This window comes from Augochlora pura, chromosome 3 (assembly GCF_028453695.1).
Source record: "Augochlora pura isolate Apur16 chromosome 3, APUR_v2.2.1, whole genome shotgun sequence".
Classification (NCBI taxonomy): Eukaryota; Metazoa; Arthropoda; class Insecta; order Hymenoptera; family Halictidae; genus Augochlora; species Augochlora pura.
Genome location: NC_135774.1, coordinates 9,697,762 through 9,716,445, shown reverse-complemented (window position 1 = coordinate 9,716,445; position 18,684 = coordinate 9,697,762). Strand labels below are relative to the sequence as shown.

The window sequence follows — 18,684 nt, the reverse complement described above, 5'->3', positions numbered from 1 at the left end:
ATCCGTACTCCTTACAAATCCTTACAAAAATTATAATACTGATTAGCATAAAAATTTTTGGGAATTAAATTTTGAGCAATGAACAATGTGTCTTATGAATAAAGAAAAAGTACTCCATGAATTGTAAAATACTCCAGACAGCACAAAAGAAGTGAGCAGAAAGGGGGCCACGCGTTGCTAAGGTAAATGTGGGAGATCTCCCCATCCGGTAGGCGAAGTGTGAATGTTCTGAATTTCGAAGTTCCACCGGAGTTGTGAATACATAGGAAAGCAGAATATGTAGAAATACGAAAGTTGAACAGTTGTATTTATTTTATATTGTAAGAGTTATATTTAGAACGATCGTTCTACGACACGGCTTAAAGAGAACGGCCGAGAGAGGCGTTACCTCCGGGAACTTTATCGCTCGTGATTGAGGCAGCCGACGATTATAACTCTGCAATTTCCAGCGAGGTGTACCGCGTTCCTCTAAATCCGACCTCTACGAAATTTCGAGCACGTGAAGAGAGACAAATGGAGCTGCCGGAGTCACCTTCCCGCCGACGTGCCTCAAAATTGCTTCATTTCCTAAAAGAGGGACCGTCTACACCGCCGGAAGACATAAAATCGCGATGTCTCGCGAGCCGATTGTTGCCGTGGCACGGAACAAAGAGAAAACCGCGCCACTTACCGATTCGTTTCCAATGCCCGTTCCGCGAACCTTTCTTCCGTTCGAGCGGAAACGGTAAACGGGTTTACGTCCAAATTTAGCAAAGTGATTTCCTCTCGTGCTCGACGTATCACGTCTCGAGTCCCAATATTTTTCTTGTTATCCCGCCGGGGGAACACGGGACGGAGCGAGAAAAATGGGAATTTTATTCGAAACGAGCGTCTGAAATCGAACGCGGCTCTACTACCATCTTGTCTTTCCATCCGACGAGCTTAGGCCTCGTTCCGAGCTGTTGCCAAAGGGGAACCCACATCATGTTTTCTCTTAAACACGAACATGCTAACGTTACATCTCACCCCGCTGTCTCGGATTTAATTATATTTATTATTGTTATTATTGGCATTATTATTCTTACGATAATCAGTTATCATTTTCCGAGACGATTTTATGAAACAAAAATATATAGTTTCTTTTAATTATTTTGATATGTTGAAAGTAGCGTAATAAAATAATTAAATACTTCAACAATTTCATATTTCAGTCACTCATTTTTGTGATAAATGCATAAAATCCGCAGTCTAGTTATCAATCTTAATATTATATTTTTTATCAACGTCACTTTACTGCCTTCTTAGCGAACATCCTCACTCATCTTCAAGCTTTAGGATAAGAGTCTCAGATACTGACATCATTTTCCTACATATTTTCGATTGAAAACGTAGAAATGAACTTTTCTCGCATTTCGATTTTTAAATATATTTATACTAAATTAGCTGGCGCATAAACTATCGAACTTAGTAAATGATTGAAGTACATAAATTGTATTAAACATGAGGCACGAACGCAGCCGGTACTTCTACAAATTTGTAGGTTATGCACATTAATTATGGAACGTCGGTAATACTGCAAGAGTTCAAAAACGTGTACCAGTTACATGCTGCTCTATTTATTCTGAAACTGAACGAGAAACGTCAATGTTTATACTTCCTGTTTCAGTCGATTGGAAATGAACTATTTAAAATTATGACCATTCATGTAAATTAGCATTTATATGTATATCCCTTATAATAATAAGATATTATATATCCTTTAATAATTTTTTTCAAAAAATACGGTAAAGAAATGCAGCACTTAAATGGTTTTTATTCTATTAATATAATATCAAATGTCATATTCAGGTTTTATTGTTTGTAATTCTTTGCGTAGTACCGCGATTGTCGTTAAAATAAATGAAATTGGTGGTACTCCGTACAACCTCGGTAATTGGGACCCTTCTCATCCGCAACCTTTGTCCTTGGCGTATCATATTCGAACCTTTACCTCGCCACATCATCTTCAAAACTCCGAGCTTACCGTGCTACCCCTTAAAATTCCAAAACCTTCACCACTCAAGGTGGAACCTATGCATATATAGAGGTTCGCATAATTATAAAGTCATAGTAACTTTTACATTGTTACTGATACCTAAACGAAACCTTGACAAAATATCATATTTGCACTACACTTCTACTTTTCATTATTTTTATTACAAAAATATATACAAATATGAAGCATTGTTAAATTTTTGTTTGAATCTCAGTACAAATGTAAAAGTTACTTTGTGTCGATAATTATTAACATAATGTACATAATGTCCCCTTAAATCTCAGACTTCTACTGAACCACAAATCTATTCACACGATATACATTCGTAGAATTCAGTTATAAAAATAAAAAGCAATTTAACCATATAAATAAAAAGCAATTTAACCATATAAATAAAAATAACCAGCACGTCCGTAAATTTTGTATACCAAATTGGAATTTGACAGTCAATATTTGCCGTATATTGAAATGCCGGAAAACCACATCAATTTCTTGTAGCAGTTAACAGAAAAATGATCACGATATTTGCACATTCCCTTGCCCGTTTGCTACCTAAAATTCTGTCACTATAATTATAACAAATTATTAGAAAACAAACAAAATTAAAAAGGAATTTAAATTCTCAGTACATCTTGTTCACAATAATTAAGAACAACCTTTGTAGAAATCTCTAGCTATTGATTTAAACGATTTAGTGGCTTCGAGTATCGGAGAATGGTCAATACGGATGAAAAGAACTTGCGTTAATCAAACAAATTATATTCAAAGAACAGAGAATAAATACGCAATAAACGGAGTAATAGATACAGAGAAAGTGAGATGATGAATTCTGCGGAGTGCGCGGCTTGGATACGATCGAGCGACCGAATAACGTTACAAAGCTGAAACGGTGACTGAATATTAGAGATAAATCGTAAAAATGAAAAACATGTTACATCCAGAATTTTTTCCACTGTAACTTAGCAATGACATCTTTCAGTTTTCATTAAATATTAGCGTTATTTTATCAATCTGCTCTATCACAAATGAAATAATTTTTAGATTTATGTAAACACATAAAAATATTTGATTTCGTCATAACTCCTCGTTTAGAGTTATGCCGAGCGCAATACCTCGCGCACGTACGCTTCTTTCAGAATAAATCCCGAGGCAAGAGATTAAAACGAAACGTGTCTTCGAGGTTCTCCATTCCGGATGAGAACACGTCAAACGTTTGCTAAACTCATCCGTTGTGTTTCGACAACGCCGCGCTAAAGGGACAGTTTTTTTTTAAGGTTTTCGTTGTCGGACAGCTTGATTCGCCGTGCGTTATCGCCCGACTGCGGCGAACGACAAACGATTTGTCCCCGCCAGTGGCAGGTTGCGCGCTCCCGTGTATTTTCATTACGCTGGGGAAAAAAAAAATATGGGAATCGAATTTATGACTCCGGAATCGATTTACGAGCCGTATCTTCGCCGCGCGAAAGAAACTACGTCATTATCGTGCGTTACGATGTCGGACTGTCCCGATAAGATAACCCGCTGAACAATCGTTGCGCCCCGTCTCTGGACGATCAATAAGCGAATCCCGCAACAGATTGCATGCATTTTTCACATAGTTGCGCGATAACTAATTCCGCAGCAATTACCGCGAGCAAGAGCCAGATTAAGCCGTTTAATACTTCGGGCGTTGCTAAGCGAATGAAAATTACCAGCGGCGGCCGGGGCCGAGTAACTCCGGCGCGGAGCGCGGCTTGCCGGACAGAGTGAAATTCGGTGTTCGATATAATTACGGTGGTCTACACTTTCTCGCCATCAAAGTTCTCCCATTTGCCGCTTTCACGGCGACCGATTCTCGGCGGGGCCGCCGGAATGGATTTTTCGTTGCACCCGTACAGGGATTTGTGCACGCGCGCCGATCGCGATCCCCGGTTGAAATTCGCGACGCGACAGGAATATCGGCCGATCAGCATCAAACCCCGAATTAGAGAAACAGCGCACGTGGGGCGCGCTGTTTTCTCACGTGTCGGTATAACCCGCCGCGCACGTTTAACGACGGAATCTACGCTCCCGCTCTCTGTTTTCAGGGCGGCGGTGCGACAGGCCCGGCAAAGTGGATTCGCGTTGCGATAGACCGCCGCGTCGGCACTGCGTATCTTTATTCCGTGTCGTGTATCGATCAAAACTTGGGAGCCACTTCGCCGACCAAGTTTCGTTCCCGGGCTACTGAAATTTCGTGTCGCGAAATTAATCGCAAAGTCGCCCGGCGAAATTGCAGAAACACCTTGCCCCGCCTCGGGAGCGGTCCCAAATTCAGAAGCCGAGGTCGCAACTTCTGAAAACGAACTTTATCGTCGGTTCGTTTTAACGCTTTCACTGCCGTGCTCGCCGATACGCGGCCGACGGAATTATTCCCTCGGTTCTCGAAATTCATTTTTACGCTGTCCATTTTTCATTTCATTTAATTCTTACTTCCTAATTTCATTCTGTCACACGATTTAACAAAATGTTCCCGTGTTTTCGTTACGAATATAATACTCGTATCGCATTAAAATGCGCCTCAACATCCTGGCAATATTCTTGTTAAGATTTTATATTTATACATATCGTAAAGATTTTATACTTATACATATCGTAAAGATTTTATATTTATACATATCGTAAAGATTTTATATTTGTATATATTATCAAGATTTTATATTTACACATAGTATCAAGATTTTATATTATGCAGATTCTTAATTTACACTTTCATCCTGCAGTGTTTGCAGAGATTTGCAGCGGATATTGCGGATTGACTTGTATAGTTTCGTCTGATTCGTACATGCCTTGTATAATGCAAGGAATTCGTGCGATAGTTTCTCTTTATTTCTCGTGAATATTATAAACGGGAATTGAAAAGCTTCCGGAAATAACCGTTCCAAACTGTTCTATGCTGGCTGAAACAGTTATGAAGAATCGAAAAAATCTCATATCGGTTCTGCGCTATGTATATCGGTTTTGGATTATATCGGTTTCGATTTCGACACTTCAGAACAGATATTATATCGACTCTGCAACTGTTATTTTTCAGCTATGGATTTCAACTGTGCATATCTGTTATTACTTCCATTTAACGTAACAAATATATGTATTCTAGTACATTTAGATATTATAAGTATTACAAGTATAATTACATTCATTTGATACTTTCTCTATACTAATGATCTGCGGCTGCGGTTACCAAAAATGTTTATTATGTATTGAATAGAAGGGAAAAATAATAGTTACAGGACGGATATAATGTCAGTTCTACAGGATGTCCCAAAATTCACTCACAATTGGGAAATGATTGTTTCCTGAGGTCATTTGAAGCAACTTTTTGCCTTACAAAAATTTTCTCCAAAGGTTCGTCAATGAATTATTTAATGAGAAACAGTGACCAATGAGTCATAATGTATGAAATTGACTAATAATCTATTAATTCATGAATCGATTAAGTAAATTCTAGTCGTTCCCACGTTTCGGCCAGGTACACTGCGCGCAGCTACGCGAGAGTGCCGGCCGGGAGATTTTCGCGCCCGCAACTTGTAAAATTGAAAATGTCGGCGGGCTGGCGTGAAAGTGGCGAGCCTGCTCGCAATTAAACTTATCAACACCTCGAGTGTGCATTGTCGGGTTTCTTGCGTGGCCGCGTATCGCGGGCGAAACAAAAGCCTGCAGCGAACGGTTCTCGTTTCGACATTTATTTGCGGCGAACGTTTCTATTAGTGGAAGTTTTGAGGTCGCGGTTGCCTGTGTGCGATATGCGCCGGTGAATTCGTTGGGGAGTGCATCGGGCCTGTATCGTCGTTAAATATACGTGTAAACGTAGCGACAGGTATAGCCGTTCCGCCGTTCGACTGGAACTTTCAAGCTGTCGGAGCGTATCGAGTTCTCTCTCTGCTTTGCTTCCAATTTCTTCGTCGTTTGAGCTTGTTCATCCCCGCCATCCCCGTTTTCGTTCGAGCTCGCGTGATGTATGTGCTCCGGACGCGCGCTGGCGGAAATATTTAACGCGGCGCATCACACGTTGCATCGCTGCGTCGAGCGGCGTCGATTCCTCGGCCTGACGTTTGCTTGGTCGTTACTACTTGAAAGGGAAACAGGTTCCATGCACAGACCTCGAGGCACCGGCGCGGCTTCTGTCTCGCGTCTGGAAAACTCGTCGGTTCGATGATGCCGCGCGGAGAATTCGTGAGAACGGTTCTCTAGGCGCCCGCCGGTGCTTTTTTCTTTGCTCTCTGCCGCCTGGACTGCTCCCCGGGGGCGGTCGCAGATAAATAGCGTGTTCCACGACAAGAGCGTTTCGTTTTTTCAAATCTCCACAGCCTTCCCTCGCGAAATTGCCACGGCCTCTCTCCGGCCTCTCCGCGAGCCACCGCCGCTGCCACGGCGATTATCGATTTCTTTTTTCTGGCCGACAAACCAGAGCCAAATAAATGCTCGGAGATAACCGTGAAGTATAAATAGGTCATTCGGCGCGGGCAAAGAGATTTCTTGACCCCTCTTATTCTCCTCTTAGTTGCCACTCGACGTCCGCAGTTACTTTCCCGCCCTCTCGCCGGACTATTCTGTTTCGCGAAACGAAGTACCTACCCGCTAAAACTTGCGCAAAACTTCGCGCAAGTTCCGCCGCGGAATATCGTCCAAATTGGACCAGCGCTTATCTCGAGGCACTCAAAATTTTAATTGTCGAAGGAGAGAAAACGTCCGTGGCAGCAACCTTCGAAACGCGGTCGGCCAGCCGGCTACAAAACGTAGGCCACCGGGGCCTGGTTACTGTGCGTCGACCAATTCCCGTGTCTTTCGTTTATTATTCGCCGTAAAAGAACTCCGTGTTTTTATCTTATTTTATCTATTTACGGTCGAATCGTCATTAATAGACCGGATTTTATGCTTTATTGGCAAAAATCTATAGCTGGAATATAAAATTGTAAATATGCGCGAAGAACGTAATAATATCGCCACGCTGTTTTCTTACTAAAATTATTACAAGAAACAATTTCTGTTTTACCTAATAAATATGAGGTTAATTATATATATATCTCAATGCTACTACTCTAGCAGATAATGTCTCTAACCAGACATATTAAATTTTTTCAATCAGAAATAAACGAAATAAAGTTTAAAACAGAAAGATGAACGAAATGACAGAATAGAAACATTTGATGATAAAGGAATAAGAAAACAAAGGAATATACGAATTTAACGTGTCTTATTCTATTGATACAAAGTAAATTATTCCGGGAACATGGCCGAAATTGGTCGCCCCATGGTAAGCGGCTCCACTAGCCTACATTGAATTCTGGGCTTACGTGTGCTCGCGGCAGCGGAGGAGCGACGTAAATCTCGGATTATCGAATTTAATAGACAAACGAACGGGTAATTAATCGCCCGCGCTGATCGGATGCGATACAATTGGCCAAATTTCTAGCGACGCGTACACCCGGGGACACGCTCCGGTCCCTGCGCAAGGTCTGCCCGTCATTTCTGCATAATATTCCCGCGATTGTAATCCACTCCATCGTTTGTCGCTCGCCGGAATTGCGGACGGTCCCCTCCCCCCTCCCCCCCGGTCGTGGCGCGGAGGCGGGCAACGTTGTATGAACACATCCAGGCGTGAGACTCTGAAGGAGAATAATTAACGAAGAGTGCTCCGATCGATCATTAAGAAGAAATTAATGATCCTCAATTAAGGTCATGAAACAAGAGATACTTGTCCCGTGTGTTTCGTTGGTGTGTTCGCGGCAACGCGTTTCCACGGCCCCGCCGTTATATCCATTGTTTTCTTCGGGATACATGCATACATATGTATGCGTGGCGGGGATCGTACGGTCGGATAAAAAAAAAAAAAAAATGGAAATGCGGTCGATGCGAAATTTGAATGGCCGTCGATCGAATAATTTGCATGGTTTAATCTTTGGTTCGCCGATGAATTAAACACGGATAAGCATTACGCCGATATATTCTCGCATAGAGTTATTAATATTTCATACGTGGATCGAATTGGATACACGTACCGACCCTCGCGTTATAGATATAGACCGCGGTAGAATTGAGCGCGGTGCGGGATCGGCGTTCGCAAATATGTATGCAGTTAGAATAAGGTCGATTTTCGCGGCGTCGATGTTAGATTAATATTCCATGGTTCGTCTGGGGTCGACGGACTCGATGATAAAACTAGGGAGAGCGTATCACTCGGAATTCATGCGCCCCGAGCGGCAGGCGGTACACAGAAGGTGGAAGGTCGAAGGCGTGCAGGAGGAGGGTCGGCTCCGCGTAGCCCTTCGGCAGACCCTATTCGAACACGACGCCGCGGCGTCGCGACGCAAGTTTCGCGTGCGGATAAATAACCGGCTGGCTGTTTTTATCAAAATTCGTAACCGTCGCGTCGCGCCGGATCGTTATCGCCCCTGTTACACCGGCGCGGTGCAACTGCGTTTTCCGCGTACCTAGACGGGTACCGAGCAATTCGTTTCACGCATTCTAGTCGCCCGTCTCAGCGGTCGCTTTCATTAATTTTTCGTCGCGATACTATTTCTTTATTCTTTTGCTTTGATTAACCTACGCGGTTCTGGTATCACACTTATTCTGCGAAACGATTCGCCATTTCCTCGCGATTAATGATATAGATATGCTTTAGGATCTGATTCTGCTCGTTTAGTGCGGATTCTTATTCTTTTTGCAGAATTTTTCTAATTGATAACGACAATAGTGGCCAATATTACAAAATTCAAAATGAGTTTATATAAACTGTTCCCCTTAAGTCGATGATTGACAGATTATCTATTGTATTAATAGTAATTTTTAGTTCTGTACTGTAAAAGATGGGAGTTACCTGCATATATAAATATGTTAAATTAAATTAAATAACTTTTGTCTTGTAATAACACTTATTAATACAATACCTATTTAATTAAGTTTATCACATTGTCGTTTCTCATTAATATTCGGGTATTTCGAGAAAAATAAATATTTCATGCATAAATTATGAAAAATTTCAATCTCGATATTAAGTTACAAATTCGTTTTGTTTAATAGCAGCAACTACCTGTTTTAACGCATTTTATTTATATATATATATATGTTTTTTAAATATTTTGTATAAATAGAATTCCTTGCTTGTATTAATTCACTTTTCGAAATTATTGATCTTATTATAATTCTTTAGCCTAATTCATCTTATGGATAATAAAATAAAAATAATAATAAAATAGAATACGTCTTATTCGATAAATAGGAATTTTGCAACAACTACCTCCGCTACACCGTCATTATCAAATGACTAGCATAGAACATGTGCTACATAAACTTTCACGCCTGATTGCTAGGCTGCTAGTTTCCCGGTGTCCTTTGACAATCATGGCCCTCCTATCCTGGGTCAAGTGAATCTTACATCTCTTGAGCAAGGACGATCGTAGCACGGCGTGCTATTTGCCTACCGGACATTGAATGCTGATGTGAACAGTCCCCCCTGTAATCGGTGCCCTTTTTCGAGCACTCGAGTCGCGTTTGACTCGTAGAAGAAAATCTATTCTCCTACAGAAATTCTATCGATCTCTGTACAATCGACGCAGTTGCACGAATAGGATTCTCATGAAGGTGAATTGTAACTGGAACACAGTAAATTTTTCGGCGCTTACAGCTACTTCCGACAGAGTGTAAGATATTCAAATGTTTATTCTTGTATAGAACCACCGAAAAACCTACTTTTTTCAATTTCATTTCGTGAAAATATTTCTATCAAACGATATTATTGTGTTCGATAAATTGACAAAGTTATACGAAGCTATTTTAACGATCTGTCTGAACCGATAGCAATAATATACGATATAGTGCATAGGCTGCAAAAAGGAATAAAAACACATCGTGATCCATGCAGAACGACAAGAGAAATGGAAATTCAGTGCCTCCCTTTAACAAAAGCAAGGTTTTCTCTATGGTTCTAGGTTGGTAGATTAATTGTTTTTTGATGTTTATTTGAATGGTGGGAAAACCTAAAACTATGCCATTTTAATTTATTGCTATGATATCTCAAGATCTACTCAACCTATTTCACCCACGTTGGATTATTTTCACGTCACTAATTTTTAGCCTGTTGAAGTTAAAAAGCTGAAAAAAGTGAATATTGCCACTTTAAAATTGTACCATTTTTCTTAATTATCGATAGTCAATGCGATAGTAAAATTTCTTGGTATTTTGTTTCGAACGAATAGAACAGCTAAAATCATACCAATTTCGACTACTTCTCGTTCTTAAAGTTTTTAAATAACTATAACAATAATAATATTTATTCGTTTAATGAGATTGAACCCTTTATTATCTAAATTACAAAAATATAATAAGAGACAAATCTTGACATAATCTTAACGAGATTGAACCCCTTTGTTACATAAATTACAAAAATAAAACAACAGTCAAGCAGAGCGTAAACGAGAAAAAGAAAAATGATAAAGTAAATGATGTGGATATTATACGATATAATAAAGTAAGATTATAGTAATCTAGACGTCTGAGCATAAATGAAAGCTTTGGGCATGTCGTGCGACACGTAAACCTGAACGTTTCAGAGCACGAATTGAGTTACGGAAAAAGTCTAGAATTATTAAAGCGATTAGCGGTACTGTATAATTAACTTATGCAATTATTAAATTAATAAATATTCTTGACGGACTGACAAATACATATAAACAACACCAACACAAGATCTTTATTAAAAAAAATGCCTCCGAAAAGAACAAAATGAAGCGCATTCTAGTCTAAAATAGCCCCTTCAGTTACGAGCTATAATCCGTTCATCTCCGTTGATAATCCTCCACGTCGTTCTCTTCTGTATACCAAAGCGCTGCGCGCGTTACAAAATCAGCCGAGACCCCTACCAAAAATCTAAAACCGTCCCGTTAGCATCTATCTCCGGTGTCCCCCCCGGAATCGATCAAAAGACCGCAGATAGTCGCATAAAGCTCCGCTAAAACGAATATTCCAATTGGTCCTCGACGAGTCTTGGTCAGCAAAGACAAACGAGTGTTTGAACAGTCGTCAACCATCCTTTAGCCCAGTTGGCGACGCGCCAAACACGCCTCGAAGAAAGAAAGAGAGTGCCAAAAATATCCGCGGATAGGTGCTTCGAGTGTCGTTAACGAGCAATTATTTCCCTTTTTCTTCCGGCGAAATGCTCGGCGCGTTCGCGGCGCGGAAGGTCGCGAACCCGCATCCGCGCCTTCCGCGGCCGTCTGCGCCCCTCGTACACCCTCTCACGTGCCTCTACCTTTTCACGGACGCGAGGCTCGCGCTGCCTCTGCGTCGTCCGGAAAAATCCAGTTGATTACACGCTCGCGTAAATCCAGTGTTTCTCCACGCAGCGAGAAATCCCGACGGCTGTGTCGGCATAGAGAGAGAGTACGCGGCTTTCGCTCTGTCTCCTCTCTATTATATTATGCAGGAGGAGGATGAACGACACGGTTATCTTTTCCCGGGGTTAGAGCGACGGCAGCTCGAAGAGAAAATACTCGAGGGTATTTGATGGAACACCGAGATCGTGCGTAATGGCGTAATTCCGGGGTCCCGGGATCCTCTCGCAGCGCGAGGAGACATCGCGTCGCGCTACAGCGACAGGAGATCGTCCCGTAAGTGCGGTAAACAAGCAAGTACTCGATCACAGCTCTAAGTTACTCGAACCGGGCGGAAACGCGATTCTGCGTTCGATCGGGTTAATCGAGTTTGACGGTGTGCTCGGATAACGCGGCTGATTAGCAGACGGGATTGTTAGAAACGTTTCGGTTAATTGCCGGTAAATTTCCTTGGTTTCGCGACCGATAGAAAACGACGACGACCGCCTCCCCCACCGCCGATCGATACCGCCGAGTAGTTTCGACCGCCGGTGCTCCGGGAATTAGAGCGAGCCCGCGCGATACTTTAATCGCCTTAGCCTCCGAGTGGTCCAAGTGTCCCTTCGAAATGAATACTTACTAGTTAGGCGGATCACGACGTACGGCGTTGCGCAAGCCAGGTGTCGGGACAGCGTATTACAAATTAGCCGGTTCCAAGCGAATATTCCCCGACTTAAATCGAAATGTGCCTGCTGTCGGAGATTATGGTCGGACCAGGGGGAGGGGAATGCAATTTCGTCAGCGGCTCGAAAAGAGGCGGGGGGGGGGGGGGGGGGGGGGGGGAAAAAAGCGAGTCCTGTTCTTCCCAAGGGCGCAACGCTCCCGTACGTTACTTAGAGGAGGTAGAGAGGGGAAGGAGCAGGGACGACGAGGACGACGACGACGAATCCGCGGTCCCTTTTCTCGTAATTAGTTTTCCTCGGTTTGTTGGCCCGGAGTTTCTATCGGTATCGGTGGATTCTTAACTTTCTACCCGACGGTTAAGTCACCGTCTAAGACCGGATCTCCGGAGGATTCGGCCGGCTAAGGCCGTACGCCGTGCTCGTTCGAGAAAAAAAATGGCTCGGTGTCGTTGATCAAATAGGTGGACGAGGGGTCGAATCGAATAGACGCGGCGAGTCCGCCGGTTCGTTAAGGCCAGGTTCCGGACGAGAACTTTGAAAAATGAAAGACCTTTTATTTCCGTTTTTCGAGGTTCGCGAGGCCGCGGGGATATGTGTTTGGAAGGAAATGTTCAAATTGCTGAAAATTGCCGCGAGAGCATTTTCCATCGCGCCGGTACGTTTAATGCGTTTTCCTCGAAACATCGCTTTTCGAATTAGCGGGACGAATATCTCGAAAACTAACCGACCAATTTAGGCAAACCATTTTTTTTTTTTGGTCAAAGAATATAATTTTCCGCGGAAAGTGAATATTTTACTCTTTGCAGTACTTTGCGATACAGTATATTCATTTTGTGTAATTAGACTGCGGATTTTTGCATTTATAACTTCGGGTGAATTAAAATCCATTTGATAAAAAGATGAATTTGTAAATGTGAACGCGATGTTTAAATCTATCGAAACCACTAAATATTAATTGAACTCGCTTTTTAGTTTCTATTTCTTTTAATCGATCCAGACGATTCTTATTTTATATCAAATCCGCGGTTTATGTATATAACTTGGTGCATTTTAGACATAGGAAATTGAATTCTGCGATTCATGCAACAGTCACGCTTTTAGAAACGTCACTCGATTACAACGGCGTTAATATTCCGAGTTCCTTCAACTTTACTCACTTTTAAGAAATGTGGAATCGAATTTATAAAACGAAAATGACGTTCGATTTTAAAGTGCCAGAGAGGGATTAAAAATATATTTCTTAGATTTATTGCTTCGGAAATATGCAGTTTAAGAATAAATTTGGTCTTTAGCTTTTAACTTTACAGCGACAGAGCTAAAAGTTCCACCGTGCAAAGAGAATATTTCGACAACCCCTATGGAAAAACGTCCGTCTAATCTCGATAATTGAATAAATTAAAAAATTGTATTAAACATTTTCTTCACGTAATATCAAAAAATGCAGAAAATTTTCACAAAATAGAGCGAAATTACTCGATAACTATTAGGTTTAGGGTTAATCAAGATCAATACTTTTTTACTCAAAATTCAACATTCTTTCATACTCTGTTACACAAAATATAGTATTCCATTCAAAAAAAGAAAATGGACCTCCAAAATTCCTTAACAGCTTAATGTATAAAAAATTAATGTACTACATACTATGCCTCTTTAAATTACGCAACTTTTGTATTGAAAGATTGGATACCCAATGCATATTTTGCAAGTTACATGGATCGTCCTGTATAATAATAGGTCGAACCCCGAGATTATCATCTCTCCTGCCTTTGTTAAGAAAAAGAATCCTAAAAATGATCCATCCAGCATCCTGGATCGGAACCTCCTATTAAACGTCCGCGTGTTCCCGTTGATGCCTGATTCCGTATTTCTCGTTTTTATCGGGGATCGGGAGAGCAGAGGGATCTCTGTTGGAACCGTTAGCAACAGTTCGGATTAACTGTCGTTCTTGTTGCCGTTGGCTCTAGCTCCGAGTCCACGGTTATCTCCGTCAGGAAGGGAGAGCTCGAAGATAACTAAGTTCCCGTCCCCGAGGAAGACACGAAGATTGCCGGCATTGTTGTTAGCGGAACGGCGATCTCGTTTCGATCGTTCTTTTCAATGTCTCTTGGAACCCCATTAGACCCGCTGCCGCGGCAGATACGTGTATATCGCGATGGAAAGTTGAAGCTGTTTCGGGATTGGTCCGCAGACAATTCGGCCCCGGCCGCTGTTAGCGCGGCCCCAGGTACAATATCGGTGTACGAATTAGCCCGACGACGTGAACGCGCGTGTCACGCGTATCGGGAGACGTTCCCGCAGCTATTAATTTTCAGGTTGATCGAGCGACTGGTAAATAGCGACGCGCGGCATGCTGCGAATCATGTTAGACATTGTGTGACGGAAGTGCCAATAGGAAGCCAAACAGCCGTTTGAATCGCGTCCCTGTCCGTCGACGATCGGGAAACGCCGAAATTTCTTCGGACCAATGGAACAATCGGTCCCGCCGCGCGCCGCGCGCCGTTCACGAGCGTGAGCGTGCACGCGTGCGAAGATCGATCCCCGTGGGCGGGCAGGCGCGCAGAGACAGGATCGATCGCGAATCCTGCTCCTGCTCTCGCGGAATCACCGGGATTTAGCCGAGGCTCTCTCTATTGATAAATCGTCTCGTTCCCGGCCGACGACGCGCAAACGAGGGTCGCCGACGGACGCGGGGATCGAGGCTAATCGGAAGGACCAAACGGTGCGCGACTCGTCGCTCCTTTTCGCACCTACGGGAAAAGTTTTACGGGAAACAGGAGAGGTTGTTCGACCGGATCTGCGGCGTGACCGGAATTCGATCCGATGCTGCGCCGCTTCGGTTTTATTTATGCCCGTCGCGGATCCACAGACACGGAAAGTTTATTCCCGATTAGAGAGCCGCGGACGCTTTTGAACCCTCGACGGCGGAATTAACCGGCCACGCTCGGCCGAATGGGCGGAGAACGAATTTTCGATCTCGTTTTCTGCATAATTCTATGGTAATGCTGGTCGCGGAATAGGGTTACAAAGTTTTAAATCGAAAGTCGAAGTATTTCGGTCGGATCAGCTTCTGAAGCAGAAACGTGTCGCGCTGATATCAGGACGCGGTGCGAGAACGCGTTTCGTGCTCGTTACACGGAATCTCGGAAAATGCTTATCGAGGCAGGTATGAGTCATCATATACACGACTAGCAACGAGTTCCAATTAGCGATCTATTAAACGTAAAACGAGCCCTTCGAGAGAAGCACCCTATTTCGAGACGGTTATTGCGAAACATTTTAGTCCTACGTAAAGATTGTGGAAATCGTCGCGTTCACTGTCGCAGGTATCTTCAGCGAAAGGTGTACTTTCATTTCAAAGGTACACCATTTTAAGTGTAATATGCATATTTTACACGTCACTGCTGGACACCAATTTACATTTTTCGCCGACGCTTACGGCGCCCAGTAAATGACAAGGCAAATGCGTCGCCGACTAAGCGCAACGAAAGAGGCTCGAACAGCTCGCAGACAACAAATGCAGCAAAATGAGCTTAACGAGGAAACAGAAGTGTTGCTGTGTAACAGATTAGCCTCTGGCTGCGGGAAGTTTCATATAACCATAACTTTTTTTTTTTTCGTTTTGATCGATTGGGTTCTCCAAGCACTTTTTAATTAGATAATACTCCACCATCGCCGGTGAACTGAATACACTCATAAATATATCAAGTTATTAGTAGTCTTTTTGTATAACTACATCGATCTTTTTCACTAGAAATATCTTCTCAATTTATCACTGTTTCAGCAAATTTCTTAGCTCATCGACGGCATTAACATTATTGTTTTTAAAGAAAATTTTAGGAATAATAGAACTTCGTATATATGAACTAGGTGAGAGGCGAGTAGTTCGTACTACTAATTGCCCTCGTTAGATATAATTTTTCGTGCAAATAACCTGAGTTCGCTTACAAATAAATGAATTTAAAGCTCAAAGGCTAACAGTATTTAAATCCCAGGTGTTCACATAATTGGAGCAACGCTCGGGAGTAGTCCAAATAATAAGACCGCGACAGAGGTTCGTCGAATTGGGCATTGCTGAAAATTTCGTTGCGCCAAACGAAATTCCACCGCGCTGACGAAAAGTTGTAAAATAACTTTGGAAAGTTTTAAAAAGTTTGACTTATAGTAGCCGGTAAAAAAATTCTTAAGAACCACAGATGTTTCAACGGTTCGAGCCAACCGAGTCCTCCCTTAATCGGCCATTAAACGCGGCTGCTCCCGCGAGCCACCTTTTCAATCTAAGAAATTAATTGAACGGTTTTCGCCGTCGATAATACTTACGGGTTCCATCGAAGCGGGTCGCGATCGTATCTAGGAAAGTATTCTGTGGGGCGAGGAGGCCCTTCCTGACCGGCATTGGGGCCGCCCCGCCGCGCTGTCAGGCGCTCCAATCTGCAAAAACCGAGAGCAAACGTTCGTTGCGGATTAACAACGGTCAGCGTTGTTTCGCGTTGCGTTGTACCGCGCCGCTCCGGGTACACGCGTCAAACTTACGAATTAATTACGCTCCGTCGACGCGTTTCGAGTGCACGCGCGGAGCTCTCACGGACCGGTGCCGAAATAGAAATTGCCTCTCGCTGGTGCGAGCGTGAGTCGCGCCCGCCCGGAAATTTATGCAACGAGAAAAAGGCGAAGTCTTTCGATAGGTAGGTCAGTGGTCCAAATGAAAATAAAGGATTGCGTGCAGCACAAGCGCGGCGTTGCGGTGATAGATGATTACGGGCTAAGCAACGCCGCGCGCCGCGGGACTCCGGGCTATTTTTAGACCGGCGGCATTTTTTTTTTATTTAACACGCTCGTAAAATAATTCGTGGTAATTTCGCCCGCTCGTGTATCGCCTCCCCCCGCGGGATTCCGTACGCGGCGGCCCGCAGAAACGCATTTACAGAAAACACCGGTCCCGTTCAGAAGCCCCCGGAAAGTCGACGATATTCATAGCTTTTCATTATTGGACAGTTCTATTGTTGAACGCGTAGCTCAATGGTATTCTTGATTCCTGGAATTAATCCAACCGAAGTTACACTTTTCCTTCATTCAAGATACATTCTCGGAGATAGCCGTTGCCATTATACGTTATAATTGAATGTCCTTCGGCGACGCGGCCGCCGACGATCGCAATTTAAACGACGCGTTGCCCCGCTCGGGCAATATTTCTGGAAACGTTATGCGTCGCGCGTTAAAACGTTATTAACCGTGTTTCTCGCGAATTGCATTGGAAAATCGATGGAAAAAAGCAGAAACATTTTCGACTACTGTGCAAAACGGCGCGCGGAACGACCGAACGTTTCGAACGACCCCGATTCGATTAATCGTCGGCCTGCTCGCAGAAAAGTTCAAACGGCCGTGCAAAAAAATCTTCGGGGGCCAGCCGGATAGATTGGAAACCCGTTGAAATCGCGTTTCCGGAGTTGTGCTCTTCGAAAATGTTCGTTTTAATCCGCGGTTTCGGTCCGCGCGATTACTCTCGCGTTTTTACGGCCGATCCGACCGTGCGTCGCGTTGTTTCGTCCGTTCGCCCGCGTGCACGAGGATGCCCGCCGCGCGTTCTCTATCCAATTTCGCCAGCAAGACGGATACGCGGAGATGCCAGCAATGTAACAGGTGCTAGGAGGAGGAGGACACCGTATAGGACGTCTCGCGATACATTCCCGTGCTCTTCCTCCGTAGGAATCGTTTGTCAAACGACGCCGTTCTCGCGCGTTACCGTCGGAAATACGAATCGTGTGCGGGGCCATCGTATGGAACATCTATTCTTTCCCTGAATTCCGTTCTGTCCGGAGCGAGTAATTTACCAAGATCACGGCGAACGACGCGCGTCGTAGCAACGAGTTCGATGTCACGGATAAAACTGCTGCCGTTTCGCTCGCCGGGGTCCGAGTTCCCGATAAAAAAACCGCGAGAAGCATGCTCGCGATGCGCGACGGAGGCACGTCTGCGAGCGATTTCATCGGTCAAATGGGTTCGCGGCTTTTTAATGGGAGCGTCGACGGAGCGTGAAACGCGAGAGTCGATCGTTGACGGTTGATCGCGGTTACAGACCTTCTCGAGAAAAAAGTGGTGGCTCAGTGGCTGAGCATGTTAGGCATCGTCGGGAACATTACTCCTGGTTTTTATCCTGATATCCTGGGTCTTGGGGCACGCAATCGTCGCACACAAAAAAAAAAAGAAATCGAGAAAGTAGCACACCCGGTCGCGTCGAGAAGCGGTGCGAGTGATCGAGAGCGCTCGGTTCCCGGTCCCGGTCCAAGTCCCGATTCCGATTTCTGCGAGTTGACTTCGTATTATCGCGAGGAACGCATCGGCTACGAGGTTCGAACTCGGGACACGCGGAACGCTCGCTGGTACTCGCGTAACTGACCGAGCCGAGGGGAGAGATTCTCTCTATCCTGATGGCCCGGGCTCCTGGCTGACTTGCGCTTCGCGCACCAAGGCGCAACATGTGGTAAAGCGTTGAAGGTATACGCGCGCACACCCACGCGCCCCTGTACGTGCAGCCGAGGACGGGGCTGTATGCCGATAAGAACACGGGCACAGAACTGTGTAACCTGCACACGCACGCGCGCTGATTATTCCCAAACGCGTGTGTACCGCCAGCCATGAAACAGGGTCAAGACACCGAGGC

General features: G+C 44.0%; 1 protein-coding gene across 2 annotated transcripts in view; it reads right to left on the bottom strand.

Annotated features, from left to right (window-relative positions):
- Window positions 1-18,395, bottom strand: part of Elk (Eag-like K[+] channel) — a 42,730-nt gene extending 24,335 nt beyond the window's left edge. For both annotated transcript variants that reach the window (XM_078176843.1, XM_078176844.1), the window contains exons 1-2: window positions 18,102-18,395; window positions 16,344-16,454 (exon numbers count right to left, since the gene is read on the bottom strand). In XM_078176843.1, the coding sequence (XP_078032969.1) occupies window positions 16,344-16,419 (76 nt within the window). In that variant the 5' untranslated portion in view covers window positions 16,420-16,454; window positions 18,102-18,395. The remainder of the gene's footprint in view (window positions 1-16,343; window positions 16,455-18,101) is intronic.
- Between the last annotated feature and the right edge of the window lie 289 nt (window positions 18,396-18,684).